The 18456-nt window shown below is 39.0% G+C and overlaps 1 protein-coding gene across 12 annotated transcripts in view; it reads left to right on the top strand.

Annotated features, from left to right (window-relative positions):
• PDLIM5 (PDZ and LIM domain 5) overlaps positions 1–18456 on the top strand; it is a 124085-nt gene that overhangs the window by 88647 nt on the left and 16982 nt on the right. For all 12 annotated transcript variants that reach the window (XM_072928577.1, XM_072928575.1, XM_072928578.1 and 9 more), the window contains one exon: positions 7509–7672. In XM_072928577.1, the coding sequence (XP_072784678.1) occupies positions 7509–7672 (164 nt within the window). The remainder of the gene's footprint in view (positions 1–7508; positions 7673–18456) is intronic.

Below are 18456 nucleotides of genomic sequence, written 5' to 3'. Positions count from 1 at the left end.
CTGCTTCAGCAGAAAGCTGCTTTTATGACTTCAGGAGTCTGCTTGGTTATTTTACAGGGTAGTGTGTATTAAATTGTGCTAAGGAAGAAATCATTTGTGAGTTTTCTTGTACCTATTTATATTTTCACAGGTAAGACCCTTCTAGAGATAAGGCCCTTCTAGAGATCAGTAGAGCTGAGATCCACTTGATGTAGAAACTTGTGTTGAGTAACAACTATGAGTTCTTTTTCTTCTGTTTCATGGCTTCCAAGGTCACCTCAGTCTCTAGAGAAGGTTAAAGCAGCCCTAACCTCAGGAAGGGGAAATAGTAGTTTATAAGACAGAAATCACCTTCATTTGTATGAAAATTTATCATTTGTAGCATATCCACTTGAAAAAGATAAAAAAGGAACATTAACAGAATTGTGGTGATATAATACAACTTAAAATACCAATTTAATTTTTGCCACTGAATGATCTTGCTAGGAAAACTTTTATGTACAAATTGAAAGAGAAAACTTCTTGAGGAGTTCTGATACCTGTCTGTGCATTACAGGTAAAGCCCAAGCCATGCCATCAGCAATACTTTATTTTTTTAACTGTGGTGTTTGTTTGGTGATGCTTTAGTAGAGTGAAAACAAATTCTCTTGTTTTTTTCCTTCACTCACTAGTGTGCATTGTTTTTGGCAAGTGAAGATAGATTATTACATTAATGGAAATTTTCTCCTTCCCGAATCTGTAACCGGCTTTCTGTTTGTCCACTGTTTGCTCACTGTGTTGAAGATTTCTTTTTGGAGACGCATTCGGTATTGGGATTCCCAGAGTGTCTCCATTCAGTTGCTGTCCCTTACAAGTACATGGGGCTGAGTGTTGGAAAAGGCAGGAAACAATGGAGAGCTGGTTTCATTCTTCCACAGCTGAAGTCCAGTTATGGAGGGGCTTAATCTGTTTTTCTCTTCCAACTGACAGAGCTGGAGAGAGATGTGCCAGGGAGCCAGAAGGTACACTGGGAGTACAGAGACCATATAAGCCTGCCCAAAAGACTGGATCAGTATTTGATATAGTAAGATTGAGGTTGAATGGCTTGAAATAAACATCCATGGATTTTTAGGGGGTTTTAAAGGTAACCTTTAAACTTGGGAAAAGTGAATTTTCTCTTAAGTCGTTGCAATAGGCAGCGACTATAGGATAGGATATCCCGGTTATTCAGGTTACTGCCACAAGGCTGTGCAAAAGGTGATAAAGAAAGCAGATGATTTCCAGGCTCTAAGGACATCCCAAACAGGATATGACCTAAAATTTGGGACACATGATTCAGCAGTACAGTTAGTCTGAGAACACTCTGCATAAAACTGCATTGTCAAAAGGATTTTTCCAGGAATAACTGACATTATCCTGAAGACAGCATATAACAAATTAGGGTAATGATTTCTGGTTTCCATATTACCGTCCATATCAGCAGTCCTGAGCTGCTGCACTGGTAAGGAAGGAGAGGTTACCAGTAGATGGAGCCAAAGAAATGAAGCTTTGTGCTGTCTTGTCCTGTTGAATAAAGGACCACAGCCCTTGCTTTATGGCTGGAGAAACATGTAGGAAAAGGAGATAAAAGAAGATAAATGTAGTGTCAGTAACTACATATTGTTATTGAATTTCAGCAAAGATCAAGCAAAACTAATCAATTATGTCAGAAAAAAAATAGATTTGAGAGAAACGTACCCATTGAGTGTGAAACTAGGTATTAAAATGTCTTTGCATTACAATCTATCTGGTGACATACTGTGATATGTAAACAAATGTAATGCTGAAAAGTTGCTTTAAATGTCAGCTCACTTCATTCCACAATAAAATAGTTGATAAGAAAGGAGAGCTGAAATTTTACGTCCCATAACTAAGAGAAAAGTATACAACAGAATGCAGTAGACTAATTAGTTCAAATAGAACTAGTTCTGTTTGGCTCAGCCAAAAAAGCCAAGTAAATAAACTGCTTTGGAGTTTTTTGGCTCTTTTATATATTTTATAACTTTAATGAAAAGGTGGTGAGTCTATTTTACCAAGGTAGCTTAGGCTTCTTTGCATTATCTCTGGGGACAAACTCAGGAAGGTTGTAGCTATAACAAAAGCAGGGTGTTGATTCTCTTCTGCAGTAAGGTTCCTCCAGAATAATTTTCCTTTTATCCCTCTCATTTCACTGACTCTGCTCAAAAAAACTGGCTGGGTTAAACTGCTTTCTACTGGGTAGCTGCCAAAGTGCTTGAACTTTTTCTGACTTAGTAACTGGCCTGAAGTGGTGGTGAGCATCCACACATTTTCTTCCCCACCAGACTCCTCTGTAATGGGCTTTTTTTGGGGTATGTAACAGCTATGCAGTCTTGCACTAAGGTTATGTGTTTCATCCTAATGGCAACAGGGATGGCCTTGAGTTTATGGGGCTCGTGTGTTTTCTAACAGACAACACATATGCAGCAGAGGAAATGATGTATTTAATGTCTTGCATGACCTAGAATTGGAGCTCTGCCTTAAAATTAAATCTCAAGGCAGAAACACTGGGAAATTTTGGGAAACACTAGCAAGAATGGGTGTTGACAGTCCTTTTGTTTTTGGCATGGATTTTGGTTTATCTTCCTGATACTATGCTACATTCAATTCCTTTAAAAAAATGGTAGTCTCACCTTGTGAGATGAGCACTGGTGTTAACTCTGAGAGAATACTTACTCTGAAAGGTGCTTTGAGTTATTTCTGTGTATAGAGCACTGCTTACAGAGGGGTTACATACTTCCTCCCTGTAATTTGATGCAGAAATACCTCCACCCAGATGATTTTCTCTTCTCTTTTTTTCTATTACTTTATTTTGCTTTTCTTCTTTCTAGCAAGATATTGGAGCACTGTTAGGTTAAGACAAAATGTAAACACTGACACCATGGGCTTGTTGGAGAGACAAGGTCAGCACTCGGTGCTTCTTGTCTTCTGTTTCTCTACTGTTACACCAGAAAGCCCTTGCAAAAAGCCATCTGTATTTCCCTTGTTCATGGAGTTTTGTCATCATTCTCATACTTGCCTTTTTCTGGTTTCCTATAAATATTTTTTTCAGCTATTGTGTATTTTGATACTGGACAAAATATAACACGTGGTTTGTATGACAAACAACTGAAACCTGACATCCAAGTCACAGCATTCCTGGCTATCTGGAGAAAGCATTTACAAACTGTCCCTTAGATACTACATTGCCTGTCCTGTCAGCAGATTTCCTCACACCACAGGGGACTTGTGCCTTCTACAGTTGTTCTGGACAACAGAGCATGTTAGTTTAACAAGCTACTTAAACCATCATTTATAGCCACAGAACTATTAGTAAAATACTGAGCTCTGGGCTCAACTGATAATTTCTACAGATGGATAACCAATACCTTGGGCTTGCATGAGGAGAAAGTCCAGCCAAATCCCTTCAACCTGCTTGGGAAAGTCCAAGTGACTTGGTCCTTGTTATCACCTTAATGTTCTTAGAAGATACATGACAGCAAGCTCAATTCCTTTTCAGTTATTTAGTAGGTCCTCCTTCGGCTGATAACAGCATCTCCATTATTAGCTTCTTTCAAGTTTGCGTGGAAGAAATTCTGGACAGCATTATATAGGAGTTGCCTTGGAAGGATGGAGGGAGGTTTAGGCATCTATAGCTCCAGACCATGTGTTTTTCTTCTCTGTTTTTTGTTTGTTTGTTTTGTTTGTTTTTTCTTGGGGTTTGGTTAGTTGTTTTTTTGTGGGTTTGGGGTTTTTAAGGGAGGAAGAAGCATCAAAACCACTAAATACATTCAGAAGGAATTTCCAGTGCAAATTTCTTAAAATGCCTCTGAAATGCATTTAGCCTGGTCTCTGAAAAACTGGTGCTTATATTAAGTGTGATTTGGACCCACTTCCTCCCTCACAGGAGGAGGAATTACTACTTGCTTTTTCTAGTTTTTTTTCCCCCAGTTTCCACAGTGCTTTTGTTGACCAGGAGAAAGGATAAGTCTGAGGAGCCTTTTGTGAGCTCTGAATAAAGTTTGCACTGGAACCTCGTGTGTCCCCCTCAAGCTCCCCAGAAATGTGTTTGTTTTCCATGCACACACTTACTTAGATAAAATAAGGCTGCACTGTGTAGTAGGAGCTGTTCTCCATGGAATTTCAGGCGTGTCTGTTAAGTATAAGCTAGCATATGTAAAAAATAGAGAGGTGTCTTTGGCTTGCTTTTTTGCCAAACATTTTTCTTGGGCTGTTTTTGCAATCTGTTTCCCTTGCAACACACTTCCAGAATTATTTTGATTAATCTTCCCCTAGCTTATTAATCTAACTTCTCATGGGTTTTCAGGACACAAGGCTGAGTCTGACAGACTCATGTTTCACCGTTCCTTGGTTCTTGCAGTGTTAAAACCCCTTGCCCAAAGCAGAGCATTCACAGTTTGCAGGAAATGTTAGCTTGCAGGGATGAGCATTGTGTTTGCATTAGTTTTTATCTTGGAAAACTTTGATTCTTACTGTAAGTATTCATCAGGTGGAGAAGGAGGAGTTCAAAGGTTGTGGACCAGAGTTAAAATGTGAATGCTAGAGGCAGAAGGTAGGTGTGTCATTAATAATATTACAAGTGCTCTGACATGGAAATATTCTTGACCTGAAGCTGACCTATGAGTGTCAGCTTGGAAGTCTGAGAAAGTACTTACACAGAGCTTGGTAAATACATAAGGTTTATCGTTCCTCCCCCAGCTTCCCAGTGGTGACACTGAAAAGCAGGTGGGAGCTCTCTTCCATAATATATTTATTTTCTTAAATATATTTTTTGCCCCTTTAAATACTGTATTTTCTAAATGGTGAAACTTGGGTGATCGCTGTTCAATACCCTATTGAGTTGCGAAATAGTAGTGGGAGTAATTGTGGGCATTGTACAGTCACTTGTAGAAGATAAGTGCACTTCTGGAAAATCTATCACTATATTTGTAAAGCTGGATAACAATAACTAGAGTTTGAGTGTTTCTCAGTGTAGAAAAACATGAAGTAAAGTGTTGAGGAATTAACTTTGCAGCATGAATTTTAAGTTCAGTGTTTAAAAGGTTGAACCTCTTATGAGGGAGATGCTGCTGAGCATGCAGTGCATCTTTGAAAGCGAGACAAAGATGGATCTGTCTTTCTGCAAAGAACACTGTATGTGCACTTGCAGCCAACTGATTGGAAGCTGTAATTTCAGAAAAATGGTGCATTTCATGCAGCCTGCCATAGGTAGGCAGTATGGCACAGTAGAGACTTGCCAAGCTGCAGTAGCAGCCCGCCTGTTTAAATTAACAGGCTGAGCTAGTGGCTTGAGTTTCTTCAATTTTTGCTTTGAAGAATCAGACACGCAATAGAAAAGGTGTCCAAGGCTATCAGAAGTTTTGCCCTGAGGCCAGTAGCATCCTCTCTGTCTAAGTGATGGCTTCAGGCTTTTCCCTTAGCAAGCTTCTTGCTTGAGGTTCCTGGCATATAAACTTCCAGAGGTGATAAAAAACTATCAGAGGTAGCTCATACCTGGGTTTATAATTATCTTTTAGTTTGGGATGATTAGGATTTCACCTAATTTCTAGATGAAAGCCTTAGTGTCACCAACATTCTGTTGCTTCAGGAACTGGCATGCCATGTCATTCACAAGCCTTAGAATTCAACCACAAAAATGGCAATGGTAGTTTCCCAATCAGCATTGCAATGAGCCTTGTGGGCCCCCCTCAGAGTCTGCTTCCTTGCCATCTTCTCCCTGGAGGGAACCTTTTCTGCTTGTCTGAAATCCATTTTTGCTTGTCGAGTAGCCTCTGCTGTAAAATATAGCTGCTGAGTCAGCAGGATTTTCTTATTTCTGGCTGATGTTTGGTATTATTTATGACTAACGTGTTCCAGACAAAGGCAGCAAAGAGGTGCTAGACTTGAAAAGTTACTTGACAAGCAGTAATGAGCCTCTTGGATGGAGAAGAAGGAAACTTTCTTTTTTTAGCACCAACAGTGTTAACAAGGAATTGTGAAAGTTGCAGTGGGACTCTGACCTGGAATACGTTTGATGGGTTGCATGTCAAATATATTCAACAGAGCAGAAGGATGGTTCTGCAATAATGAAGTTGCAGACATGCACTTTTTTCATTGTGAAAGCCAATCATAAACTACTGTGTCATTGTCAACCACTGCTGCTACTTCACATCAGAGGGTACTTACCTCTCCTTTCTCTTTCAGTCTGCATTAGCACTTTTATGCCCTGTAACTCCACTGCCTCAAAATCTACCTGTAATAAAGACTTGGAACATGAGTCTCAAAGAGTCTAATGTGCATCTTCAATGTCTCCATTTGAGCTACACAAATGTCATTAAATATCTTTTCAACATCTGAAGATAATGGAATGCAAAGTCTCACTTTGTGCTTCTCTGGGCTTGTGCCCACTGCATACAGCAAATCCACCAGTGCTGGTTCAGCCCAACTACTGAATTGTTACCAAAGCCCTGCAATTGCCATAGCTGTTACTCATTAAACTGAGCATTCAGATTTATTCTCCAAACTGTGAATAACTTTTTTATCCCTTACCTGGAAGAAGATTCTGAATGCATTAATTATTTACCCTGTAAATCTAGAGACAACAAAAAAAAAAAAAAATCAAGGTCGTGAGCCTGAGTTTTGCCTTCATGGTGTGTTCAAGTTGTTGCATGTCATACGGGTAAGGCAATACTGTGCATGTGCAACATTTGTAAAGTAAAAATAGCTTGTGGATTTTTACTTTACAAACTTGGCACAATCTGTAATTCTGGGAATGACCCTGGTGAAAACACACATGGTGCACATGTGCTGTAAATTTGTTTTTCTTTAATAGAGGAAAGAATACAAGGCTTCTAGTGTGTTATCGATGGGTTTCTAAATTGTGCAAAATATGTTTTGGAATGGTATTTCACATATATATGTGGTTGTATTTCACAATGTTGTTAATTTCCTGGTTTTGATGTACAATTTGTTTTGCAAATGACCTTTATTAGTAATTACTCCTCTACTTTGACTGTTTTAAATAAAAATATTTATTTTCAGCTTCCCAAAGGCAAGAGAGAAATTAAAAATTTTCTTGCTATTGGTGTAATTAGTGGCTACTTGCACTCCTCGTGGATTGTGATTAAGTTCAGTTTTCATCATGTGTGTTTTTAAAGAGCTAAAAGAGTTCTGCCAACCCTTAAAATATAAAAGCAGCTGCAAAGTGCTCTAAAGAGGCAATATAAAATATTGTGCATGTTTTTTAAGGACTAAAGAAACTTATAACTCTTTTAAAATGAAAATTTGTGAAGGGGTTTAGTTGACTATATTGACTTTTGGCAGACCTTACTCAAGTGTCCAGTTCTTAGAAAGCAGCTTCAGTGTGTAACTACCACAGCATTGTTGGTGATGACAGACTAGTGGGTGCTGCATTGTTGCACTAGGGTGAGGGAATGTCACTCCATATCTCCATTTCACAAGTTCTCCTGTTCTAGCAAGAGGCGTTTATTTACTTTTCCCTCATTTCTGAACAGTGATTCCCTGGAAGCTGCCCAGCCTGCTCCGGTGAGGAGCGTCCCTGCCTGCCAGGACAACATGGATGTGAGACCTGCTCCTGCCAACACCGCACCTGCCGCGGTCCTCAAGCCAACGGCACCTCTGGGTTCTGCCAAGGGCTGGCAGCCTCCAAACCAAGCAGGTAACTTCCAGAGAGGCTTTTTCTTGTTCACCTAAAGGCCTTTGGATGGCTCAGGAAAACAAACTTCACCTTGGGCGTAGAAAAGACAGGCTTCAAATGGCTGTTTGTGGGTTTTGAGAACAGGCCAGTTTGCTTGGAAAAAAGAAGAAGAAAAACCAATTTAGCCATTTTAGTAAACCAGTAGCTCTTTGTAAGTAGCCTCATAGATGTAATTGGTCTCGCAAACAAGCAAAATCAGTTGCCTCACACCTCTATTAAAAACATTTTTACCAATCAATTATATGTATATAGAACCCACAGTTTCATCTTGGTGCTTCCCATGATTCCCATGCTATTTCAGGTAGGAATATCAACATAGGTTGATATTATCCATATACATGTGTTTTCCAAGAGATCTTTTCAGAAGTACTAATTAATTGAAAAAAAAAAAAAAAAGCTGAAGCATTAGAGTGTTTATGTATTTGACATCTGTAGGTTTTATTTGAGCAGGGTGCCAGATTATTGCATAGGTTTGAGTTACAGAGATCTCTGTAAAAGTTCTTACAAGGACAAATCACATAGCCACTACCTTTGAAAGAACTTTGGTGATTTTTAACCCTTTGAACCCACACCAGAATGTCTTATATCTGAAAAGCATTCTGTTTTCTTTATGAGCACTCCTATGTTATTAGATAATACAGATACATTTGTATGTGTAACTGTGTACTTAGGTTGGCATAGAATTACATGCAGTAGTTACTTGGGGTAATTTTTTAAGATGAATCAGTCTTTGGTGCTGAATTAAACTTGTGTAGTAATTTCAAAGGATCTGGGAAATCTGCATTATTAATTAAGCTGTAGCTTCAGATTTTTCTTGATATTATGAGATGAGTAGTCTTGATGACAGGATCATTTGTGATAAATAGCTCTATTTGTTTGGTTTTGTTCTATGTAAGGGTTTTCCCTCTTTAGAATTATATCCAGTCCCAAAATGGAACTATAGAAACTCTGGCACAAAAATAAAGAAAAAAATTACAGTATTAATGCTGCATGTTTTATAATGGCTTTGGCACTTCTGACTGACTGACTGCTGTGGTTGGTAACAAGTTGGTGTATTTTGGTTGGGCTGAGCAGTTCTGCAGGAAGCCTCAAGATGGCAATGCACTGTCGTTGCTGTACTTTCCTGGCAAACAGTGAGTGCTAATGAGGGCAAGGTAAAGACTTCTTAAAATTCACATCAGTTTAATTCTAGCATTGCTTTACTTCTCTGAGTTAGCTAGAATTAGAAGGGAAAAAAACCTCAAAATGAACAGTAGAGACAGAAGCCCCAACACTCTTTCAAGTTAGGTTTTTGGTAGCACGTATGCTTAAGGCAAGCTTTTGTGGGTGTGTCATAATCCTGCATTTTTCTAAGTGACTGGTTGTGCTTCATGTTTGATATAACTTTCTGTCTCACCAAGTGATGAATAATTATTTAACTTGCATAGAAATCACCCATCAGTTTGGAGTTTCTGTAGTACTGCACTCATTTTTAGTATGTCGGTAGGTGTTTCACTACTAAATCCTACTGCGTGCTCTAGTATTAATAGGAGTCAAATGTTCTAAATAGTTGGGTTTTTTTTAAGATTTAAGGAAAAGGAGAAAGATTTAAAGAGATTAATTAAACTGTACTTGATTCTGCAGTGCTCTGAAAATCTATGCCTATGCTCTTGCATAATGTGAATTTTTTAAATTTTTTTTTACATCAGAGATACTGAGTAAGCAGGTGAGAGGGAAAGCCAGGTGGAGAATTTTTGATTGTTATGTTCCAGAACAGCTCAAAGAAAGCTTAGAAAGTCCACACTGGTAGAGAAGCTGGTGGACAGAAATGGTCATGGGGAAGTCAGCTTTGTGCTGTCTTGATGAAGGGTTCTGAGATGCACTGCTTAAGTTCCAAAGAAGCAAAGCCATTACCTCTCCCCAAAAATATTGGGGTAGCCAGAAATAAAAGCAGTGTGCAAAAGAGGCATTGAAGACTCAGAGTTCCCTAAAACTGGAAAGTACAGGGAGGACAATGCAGCAGTGTGAATGGTAACTGCCCAGGGATTAACAGGGTGGGAGGAGGTACAATATCCGAGGTGCCAGAGGAGCTCCATTTAACATTTGCGCCTTAGGAACACACAGAGTCACCCACTGCCATGGGAAGCCAGTCTGTGCTTGTCCCCTGTAGGTGGAACAGCGTTCAGACAGGTAGAACTGTTTCAATAATTGAATGTTTTGATAAAATTAGTCAGATGTTGAAGAAAAAGAAAGACTATAAGTGTTTCAGAGAATGCTTGGACTTTAGTTCTGTTGTTTCTTTGCGGTCTGTGAGCATAAAGTTTTCCTTGAAGTAAAATTTCCAGTGCTCCACGGGCCAAACAAAATTTGGCTTCATAGGCCATAAGCCTGACAAAGTTTTAGACAAAAAAAATCTCCTTTGATTTCATAGCTGAAGTCTACCTTAGGAAATAATTAGAAGGAAGAGACGATCTTATGTAAATATATATCAGTATGCTATTAATAGCAGAAATGTATTGGAAGCACCCTTTTGTAGCTCTGATGCCACTCACCCTTTTAATGAATATTGTTCATAACACCAAGTTGTTTCCAAAGCAAAACAGGCATGTCATAGGATTTTGTTTGCACCTGGGGAAGCTGTAAGATGCTGATTGATGGTGTGGCATAAAGATTACCAGGGATTTTATTACGTTTTCTGACTTCAGAGGTCTGTCATTTGGGTAGACAGCATCTTTTCAATTATTAATTGGAATCTCTCTTTGTTGTATAGACCACCCAGAGAATACCTTTTTTTTTAATAAAAGTATGATGTCTTTTTTTTTTTTTTTTTTTTAGCTTCAGTGTGGGGGTTTGGGGTGATTTGTTGATTATTGTTGATTTTTCTTTTTTGAGATTGTGCAGAGATGCCTGAAGGTGTCAGAAGTCTGTTGTAAATGAGATATGAGCTATTTAGTGACCTGGCCACAAGATGGTCCGTAGTTGAATGGCTGAGTTAGTGAACCTGGAGATGCTTCAGGGATTGGGTTTCTCTCTACAGAAATCAGTCATGATCTGAGTGAATCTCACAATGATCTCACCTTTGGGCCTGAATTACCCTCATGGGCTGTGAGGGCCATTCATGGAGTACCCATGAACACTACTATGCTGGTTGCCCACTATGCTGGTAACAGAGGTTTTATTCCTCTTTGGAACAAAATCCTAATATTACAGGATTCCTCAGTGGTTTGCTAGAGGAAATGAGAGATGGCTGCTTCATGCTTTCTTTAAAGGCATGGGTAAGAAGCTCAATAATCTTCAGTTTTTGTTCTATTGTTGAAACAAGTAAAAACACACTGTCACTGTGTGTTGTATGTGCAGACTGGAATCTGTAATAGTTCTCTCTTCATTTTTGTTGAGCTTCATTATGAAGCTCTATTCACCTACCAGAGGCAGAAGACTTTTACAAGACTATTTTAAATTCAAAGGATGAAATAACCCAGAGCATCCTGGCTACATTTCAGTGAGCTATTCTATATTTGATAGCTATGACTCTACACTTATATAGCATTGCTCACCCCCAAGGAACCCCAAAGCACTTTCTAGTCCTGGGCAAGGACACGGTGCATGCACAGGAATGGTTTTCACTTGCCACTGCCACGCAGCCACCTCGTGGGTGAGAGATGACAGCTGCTTGTCAGTGTGCTGTGACATTCCACGGCAACTTCAAAGGAAGTGAATAGCACCGTGGCAAATTGAAGCTGCCGGGGCAATCTCAGAAGGTGTAATTGCCTGGTAAGCACAGCTACACCAACTGGAGTCAGTCCAGGAGACAAACTGTTCTCAGGGAGAGCCTAGCAGGATCTGTGATGGTCAGAAGCAGTCAAGATTTCCAGTGTTACATTTCTCACATGAAATTGCCTTCTCTTTCCTGCTATCTTTCAAACCTGTTGCTGGGGGGTGAGCTGCTGATGCATGGGGACTGTAGGGGCTGTGTGCCAGGCACAGCACTGCCAGTCCCACACCCTGCCTTCCAGTACAGGAGCTGGGCAGGCAGCATCCCACATGCTTGCTGGGGTCCTGTGGGATGGCAGGGGGCCTGTGGGGAGCTGTTACAGCTGGTGGCCAGAAAGGCTGGTTTGCTTCTTGGAAAGAAGAGTTTCATTGCAGTCGATGCCCTTTGTTCCTCCTAGGCTTTGCAGCTGTGTTAGAAGAATGGGATGGGGAAGGTTTGTGGTAGAAGTGTTCAAAGCTGGTGTTTTAAGTGACCCTTTACTCAGATGTGCCAGTTTCCTTATTCCCAGGGTCTCTCTCAGCCTGGTATCACTGGGATATATAATCCCCTTCCAGCAGAGCTGCTAGGGAATGTCAGCATATTTTGCAATATGCACAACTGTCAGTTGCCTAATCCTGAGCAAGCACATATGTTAAGCACATGATCCCTTCAGCAGAGGGAACACACTTAGAAACTGGCTGCAAGCACATAAAAAGTACTCCCCAGACAACTTTGTTTTAAAAATTCTGCTAAGTCCTTGAAGTTGTTTTTGTGTACTTAGTAGCCTTGAGTTTACCTCCTTTGGAGTTATCCATAGCTTTCTTGCTGCATTTTCTTTTTATATCCCATTCCTGCAATAATATTAAAATTTTAAAAGCAAAAGAAAACGTAAGCCTGTTCCTAGGTGTGACTTGACATTGTGCTCTATTGGCAGTTGGAGTTTTTGTTTCCTTCCGTGCTACTTATTCTGCTACTTATTTATGTAGAGAAAATGGGGTAAAAATTATATATCAAACTGTGTAGTTTGGCCATCAAGCAAACAGTAAGGAGCTGTGGAGAGGGAGGAAAGCACTGAAATGCATTGTGCTATCACAAAATGCTTGCACTGCCAGTAAGTCCTTAATGGATTAAATACTATAAAGGGATGGACTGCAGCACGTTTTGTCCTTGTCACTCTTGTTTTTCTGTGTTTCATTTGTAATTGCACCACCCCTGTATCAGTTCTGTTGATCTTACAGGCTATACAGGCTGGGTAAGTTAAATTGATAGCTTAGGGAATATTTCTACATGGAAAAAGCAACCAACCTATTGTGTCACCATCACCATGTTCATAAAGCTCTGGAATTTTGCTTTTAGGACACTCTCATACTAATTAGTTTCCTTTGTAGAGCAGGAATTTAAAGGCAGGACTAACTATAGGAGCTCAAGGAGCTACTTGCCCATTGAGGGCCAAGGTCTGAATATGGGGAAGAAACTGGGATAATACTGCTAGTCATTAAGACAAATTCTTACATTGTTATTATGGCCTCTGTTAAAAATAGGTCCCAAAACTGTTCCAGCATTTTTCACTGAAAAAGATTGTTAAAGGTTGCTGCTCCATGATGTAGTCACCATTCATGAAAGCAGAAAGCCTTCTCCATAAAAGTGTTATGATTGACAGGCCAAAATACAAAACTTTTCTGATCCTGGTTTATAGACTGTAATTAATAATCTAATCTAGATTATTATATCATCATGTGACAGCAAACCACAACAGTTTGTTCTTACAAGTTAATTAATGTGAAGTCACTTAGCCAAGCAAAACCCATTGTGAAGCCAGAGTAATTTATAAATGTTAGCCTTAACTTGATGGCAGTATGAAATTTTAACTCCTGTAGAGTTAGTGAAGAAATAGGTGTGTTTCTAAAACTTCAATGTTTATCTTTAAGAAGGGGTAGATAATAGTAATGATGCAGAAATATACTACCTGCTTTTTAGAGACAGAATGGCTTCAGTACAAGATCTGCTGAATAGAAACCCAGCTTTTCTATTACAAACATGAACTTAGACAATTTTCCTGTGTTTTGGTTTGCCAAATTCACGTGCTATTGCACCAAGTTGCACACTTAAATGAATTATTTGCAGTAGTTGGACAGATGCATGTTTCTTTCTGTGGTCCTTTAAACAGAGATGCAGAGATTTTTTTGCTCTATGCTTATTTCACACACATCAAGTGGGAACATTCACTGACTTCCAAAATTCGATGTTCATTGTCTTTGATTTGTTAAAAAGTAACTTCTTGTCACAGACTGACCCACCAGATCAGTTCCTCTCCATTAGCTAGCAGCAGCTCAGAGCAGCGATGTGTCCTGTTCAGATGCACAGGTGTAGGGCATCCAAGAATTATGCCTAATATTTATTCAGCAAATGAAAGCCAGTATTCCTCTGGTAAATGCATTCTTATTGGAATTCAGTGTTTAACATCAGCTTCATGAAACTGACAGATAATTTACATGAGACTGGACAGACATGCTCTCTGCAGGCATAGCCAAGCTGTTGAGTTCAGAAGAGGAACTAAAAGCAAGGAGGGTAAAATTTTATCTGCAGAAAGCTACCAAATGGGTTTCTATACTGCCACTGCAGAGAAATGCAACACTGTAGTACAGGACTTCATTTTCTCTTTCTTCTTGGGTTGCTTTTTTGATAAAAGCAATGCCAGTTGTGCCAAATTTGTGACGGTATGTGATGTAACAAATCAGAAGGAGACAGGCTGAGCGAGCCAAAACCACCATACTCATTTTAATTAAGATGCTTTACAGCTAATTTACCCGGAGCCTTTCCAGTTGAAAGGCTGGTTACTAACGCAGGAACTATTCCCTCGAGTTGCAGGGGCTGTTGAAATGGGGCCAAGGTGACACCTGTTTTGATTTTCCACGGGTGCATACAGCTTTCACTCGGTATTTAAAGACATGATAATGACTTAGTTCATCCTGTTCTGCCTTTAATCGGCAAAAGGAGTTTAGTTCTGTGTTTTCAAGACTTCATAAGAAACAAAAGAAACAACTACAAAGTACAGGGGTTGAATTTTGCGTTTGTTTGGTGGTGGGGGGGGCGGTTTGAGGTTTTCTTTTGGTGTTTTTTTCTCACCTCGTACTTGTCCTGTAGCATTCTGCACTGAACTTGTGGGATTTTGTGCAGGCCTGGGAGTGGATGGAGTGTTGCATGCAGCCAGTGCAGTGAGCTGACAGCAGAGCTTTTCAGACACGTTGCTTCATCCGGCCATCTGTTTGGTTTTGAGCAAAGGAGCAGGAAGATGTCTTACACTACAGATATATTAAGAAAAGTCAGAAAATTGGACATATGAAGCTTTATATTTTCCATTTATAATACAGTAGTTTGATTGCAGTGTATAAATCACTGAGTTAGAACACTTCAAAATGAAGTTCTGGCACTCCCACTGCTTCAAGTAGCATTGTTATTTATAGATATTACATGAAGGCTGATGTTATGTTTAAGTGAGCGTTAAACAGTTCAGGCTGTTGTATTGTTGCTACGCACCAGAGAACCTCTGTCAAAGTGACTTTGGCACCGCTGTGTATCTGCCTTTCTCCCTTTGTCTTCCAAACCTTTCAGCAGTGTTTGCAGTTATCCATGTGCTCAGCGATGGAACAACCTATTGTTAGACTAACAAGGGCAAAGTCACACTGGGACTTTTAAAAATGGAAAAAAAGAGGCAGTTCTTTACCCTGCCTAAAAGATTGTTAAATATTAAACTAGCCATACCAAGGAGTTCAGTGAAAGCAAACACTGTGGGTTTACTAAACCTAAACCTAATAAGTTTATAGTCAGGTACAGAGTGTTTTTTGTTTTAGAAAAGAAAGCAATGACAATACAACAGTGTAAATCAATAGTGCTTTAGAATGTTTAATTAAAAAGAGTGAAGGTGAAGTGAAGCCTACAAAACTCCAAAATTTGGTCACAGACATTTTTTCATGACTTGCAGAGAACCCAAATCTCTCTGGTACTCAGGTCAGAATAGCTCCTGCTGGAGTGTATAATTCTTATAAATTATTTATTTTATTTATTCATTGAATTTATTGATTTTAGTTTTAAATCTTCAGACCACCCACAAAAGTTGTTATCCTTTGTTCCATTTCAAGCAACAGAGGTGGCAACAGGAAATGTGATTGTGTCATCCCCCATTACTAATCAGTCACCATTTGCAATTAAAAATGTGCATGTGCCTCAACACATCTTGGATCCTGGGGCATCTATCTCCTCAGTACTCCTTGAGAACAAAGCTGCTGATCATGTGTGTAAAATATAAAAAGCAAAGTATAAAACACAAACTATGGGATATCTCAGACTGGTTGCCAACAGCTGAGAGGTTTTCACTTTGATTGTGTGTAAAGATTTGTACCTACTTTGGCATTCCCATGTGCCCTAGTAAAATCTTCTCATTGCAAGAAAAGAAAAAAAAAACTGCATCATTTTTTTGGGTCTGATGTTTTTAAATCAAGTGGTTGTGTTTCAATCTGAAAGATTTCCAAGGGAATAAAGAAAAGGAACGAGGGGAAGAGAATATGTGAACTTAGAGTAGCCCCTTCCTATCTGCAGTAAAAACATCTTGTCCACTGGAGTGTTAAACTTGCTGTTGAAGTAGAAGGAATATATGGGAAATATCAGTGTTCTATCTAAACAAGCAAACAGGCCTAATATTTGAAGTTCTCTAGCTACAAGAGGAGGTAATCGTGTTGGGAAAAGTACTGAGAATTCATACAGATTTAAGTGGGGAATTAACAGTGAGTGGGGTTTTAAATCGAAAGCAAACCAACTAAATGAAAATGACACCACCAAGAAAAAAAATGGTCTCTGGGTTGCAGGGAAAGTAATGAACCTTTGGTGAAATTACTGAAGTGTTAAAGGAATGCTTGTGGCCTGTGGAAAGACAGAAGTGGCCAAAAAAAGCTATCCTGCTGGTGTTCAGAAGGAAATGAGTAAGATAAAAGGCTGAGGCAAATCAAGCAGTGAGGAAGGGAGAATGATCTATGATGATAAAAAGGGAAATAAATCCGGAGAACTGTAGAAGAGGCCAGTATATCAAATAAGATACTTGAGATAGGTATAGATATTACAGTACTTTACTGGTGTATTTTTGACTGTGCAGGACCAACAAGGTCTTAATGTGATTATCAGTAAATGGAGAACCCTTGTGAGAATGCTGTGGACACAAATCGGAAGCAAGGGCAGAGAGTGTCCTCAATGCTAAATGCCCAGCTTGGTCTTGCTCAGGTCATAGCTCTTGCTTGGCACAGTATTAATTTGTGTGGTTTCTATTATGTTTTGCTTAAAAGAGAATTTTTGTTATAACATGATTGACTATCTCCTTCTCTCACTTTTTAGTGCTTTAAATAACTTGGAAATGACTGACAGCTTTGTAGAGAAGGTTTCTGTAGACAAATTCTACTCCTGGCCAGTAGTAACTTTGAAGTTAGGTAGTGTTCAGAAAACCATCAGTCATAAAAACAACAGTAATGAAAGCTATAATGTGAACAAAGAAAAGAGAGGAATTGTGATGTTTGTGCTTTTTTTTTTTTTCCCTTAAGCAAGCAGAAACTTTTTTTAACTACGCAGTGCAAATGAGACAGCTGATATGTCTGAATGGGCTTTGGGATTCAGTAGATAACCCAAACAGAAATTAGCAATACACTAGAAGCTGTGTTGCAATTTGATTTATGGCAAAAGCAGTCTTCAAACAGATTTGGGTTTAGTGTGTATTCCTGTCTCATGAAATGGGATCTGAAAATTGAAAAACCATGTGTGATGACAGAGGAAGAAAGTGCTATTAATCAAGACCACTTTTGTTCATGTCTTCAAAGCTGTTCTGCCACCTTTTCATTTTTATCTCTTCCTAGGTTTCAGCTTAGCAGACATTTATAATCTAAAGTGAGCTACAGTAGCAGAGTGACTTGTTCAAGATCAAGTGCCTCTATTCCTAAATTTTTTCTGCTCAGAAATGTTGAATGCTTCAAGAATAAAGATGTTATTTTTTCAAGATATTGCAATTTCATTAATTATACACAAAATAGAGACTTGTTTTAAAAAAGAAAAAAATAAATAAAACTAAAACAAGCAACCCTTATGAGTTGTTGTATTTTTTGCTACTTCAGGTTCTGAAAAGGATCCAAAAATATGGCCATCTCAAAATGACCTGATATAAGAAATTTTTGTAAACCAACCACTTAAACAAAAAAAAAAAAAAGATATATGAGTATATTTCTTCTTCATACACAGAAAGAGTAAGCAAAAGCAGGTATTGAGCCCATATCAGCAAGTTAATACCAAGTCTAATCACAGTACAAATGCATTGTGTTAAACAGGATTTCTCTTCCAGATGTGTTAGCCTACATGTGAGTAGAAAAGGGAGTTGCTGAAGTTCAGGGTAATGTTTTGATTAAACTGTGTAGTGCTTGGCTAAATTCTGTAAATAGCACAATATTGGCATTTATGTTGGATTTTCTGTGGATTCAGTGTTGCTTAAATCTGTCTTCTCTGTGAATTAGTATGGCACTTCTCTTTTAGCTGGGAATGCAGTGTTTTGCCTGAAAAGTTCTTGCTACTTTTCTGTAGGACGGAGGCTGATCAGCATTACGTTAATGGAGATGAAGAAAAACAATTTTTAATTTTTTCCCTGGAAGATATGAAAAACGAGAGGATGAGTAGCACAAAGATTAACAGCTCCACAAACTAGTTATTTTGCAAAGCTTCATACTTTCAATGCCTTGACCCTGGTATTGGAGAGCTGCATCTTTGCAGCAGTAGTATCATCCTGCACTGACCGATGTCTCAGTCATTGCTTGGTTGTTTCCCTCTGAGTTTCCACTCGGGTCTTAATTTCACTCTTTGATTTACAAGGTTTAGCAAGGCTGCACTAAAGACAGGGCACCAAGTAAACACTCCAGGTTTCTTTTGCCTGTGGTTGCAACCAAAAGGCTATGGAAAATGTGAGCTTTTTTGTAATGTACTTGAAAAAGAA

The sequence above is a fragment of the Taeniopygia guttata genome, chromosome 4, assembly GCF_048771995.1.
Source record: "Taeniopygia guttata chromosome 4, bTaeGut7.mat, whole genome shotgun sequence".
Lineage (NCBI taxonomy): Eukaryota > Metazoa > Chordata > Aves > Passeriformes > Estrildidae > Taeniopygia > Taeniopygia guttata.
This window is presented reverse-complemented; position numbering and strand designations above follow the sequence as displayed.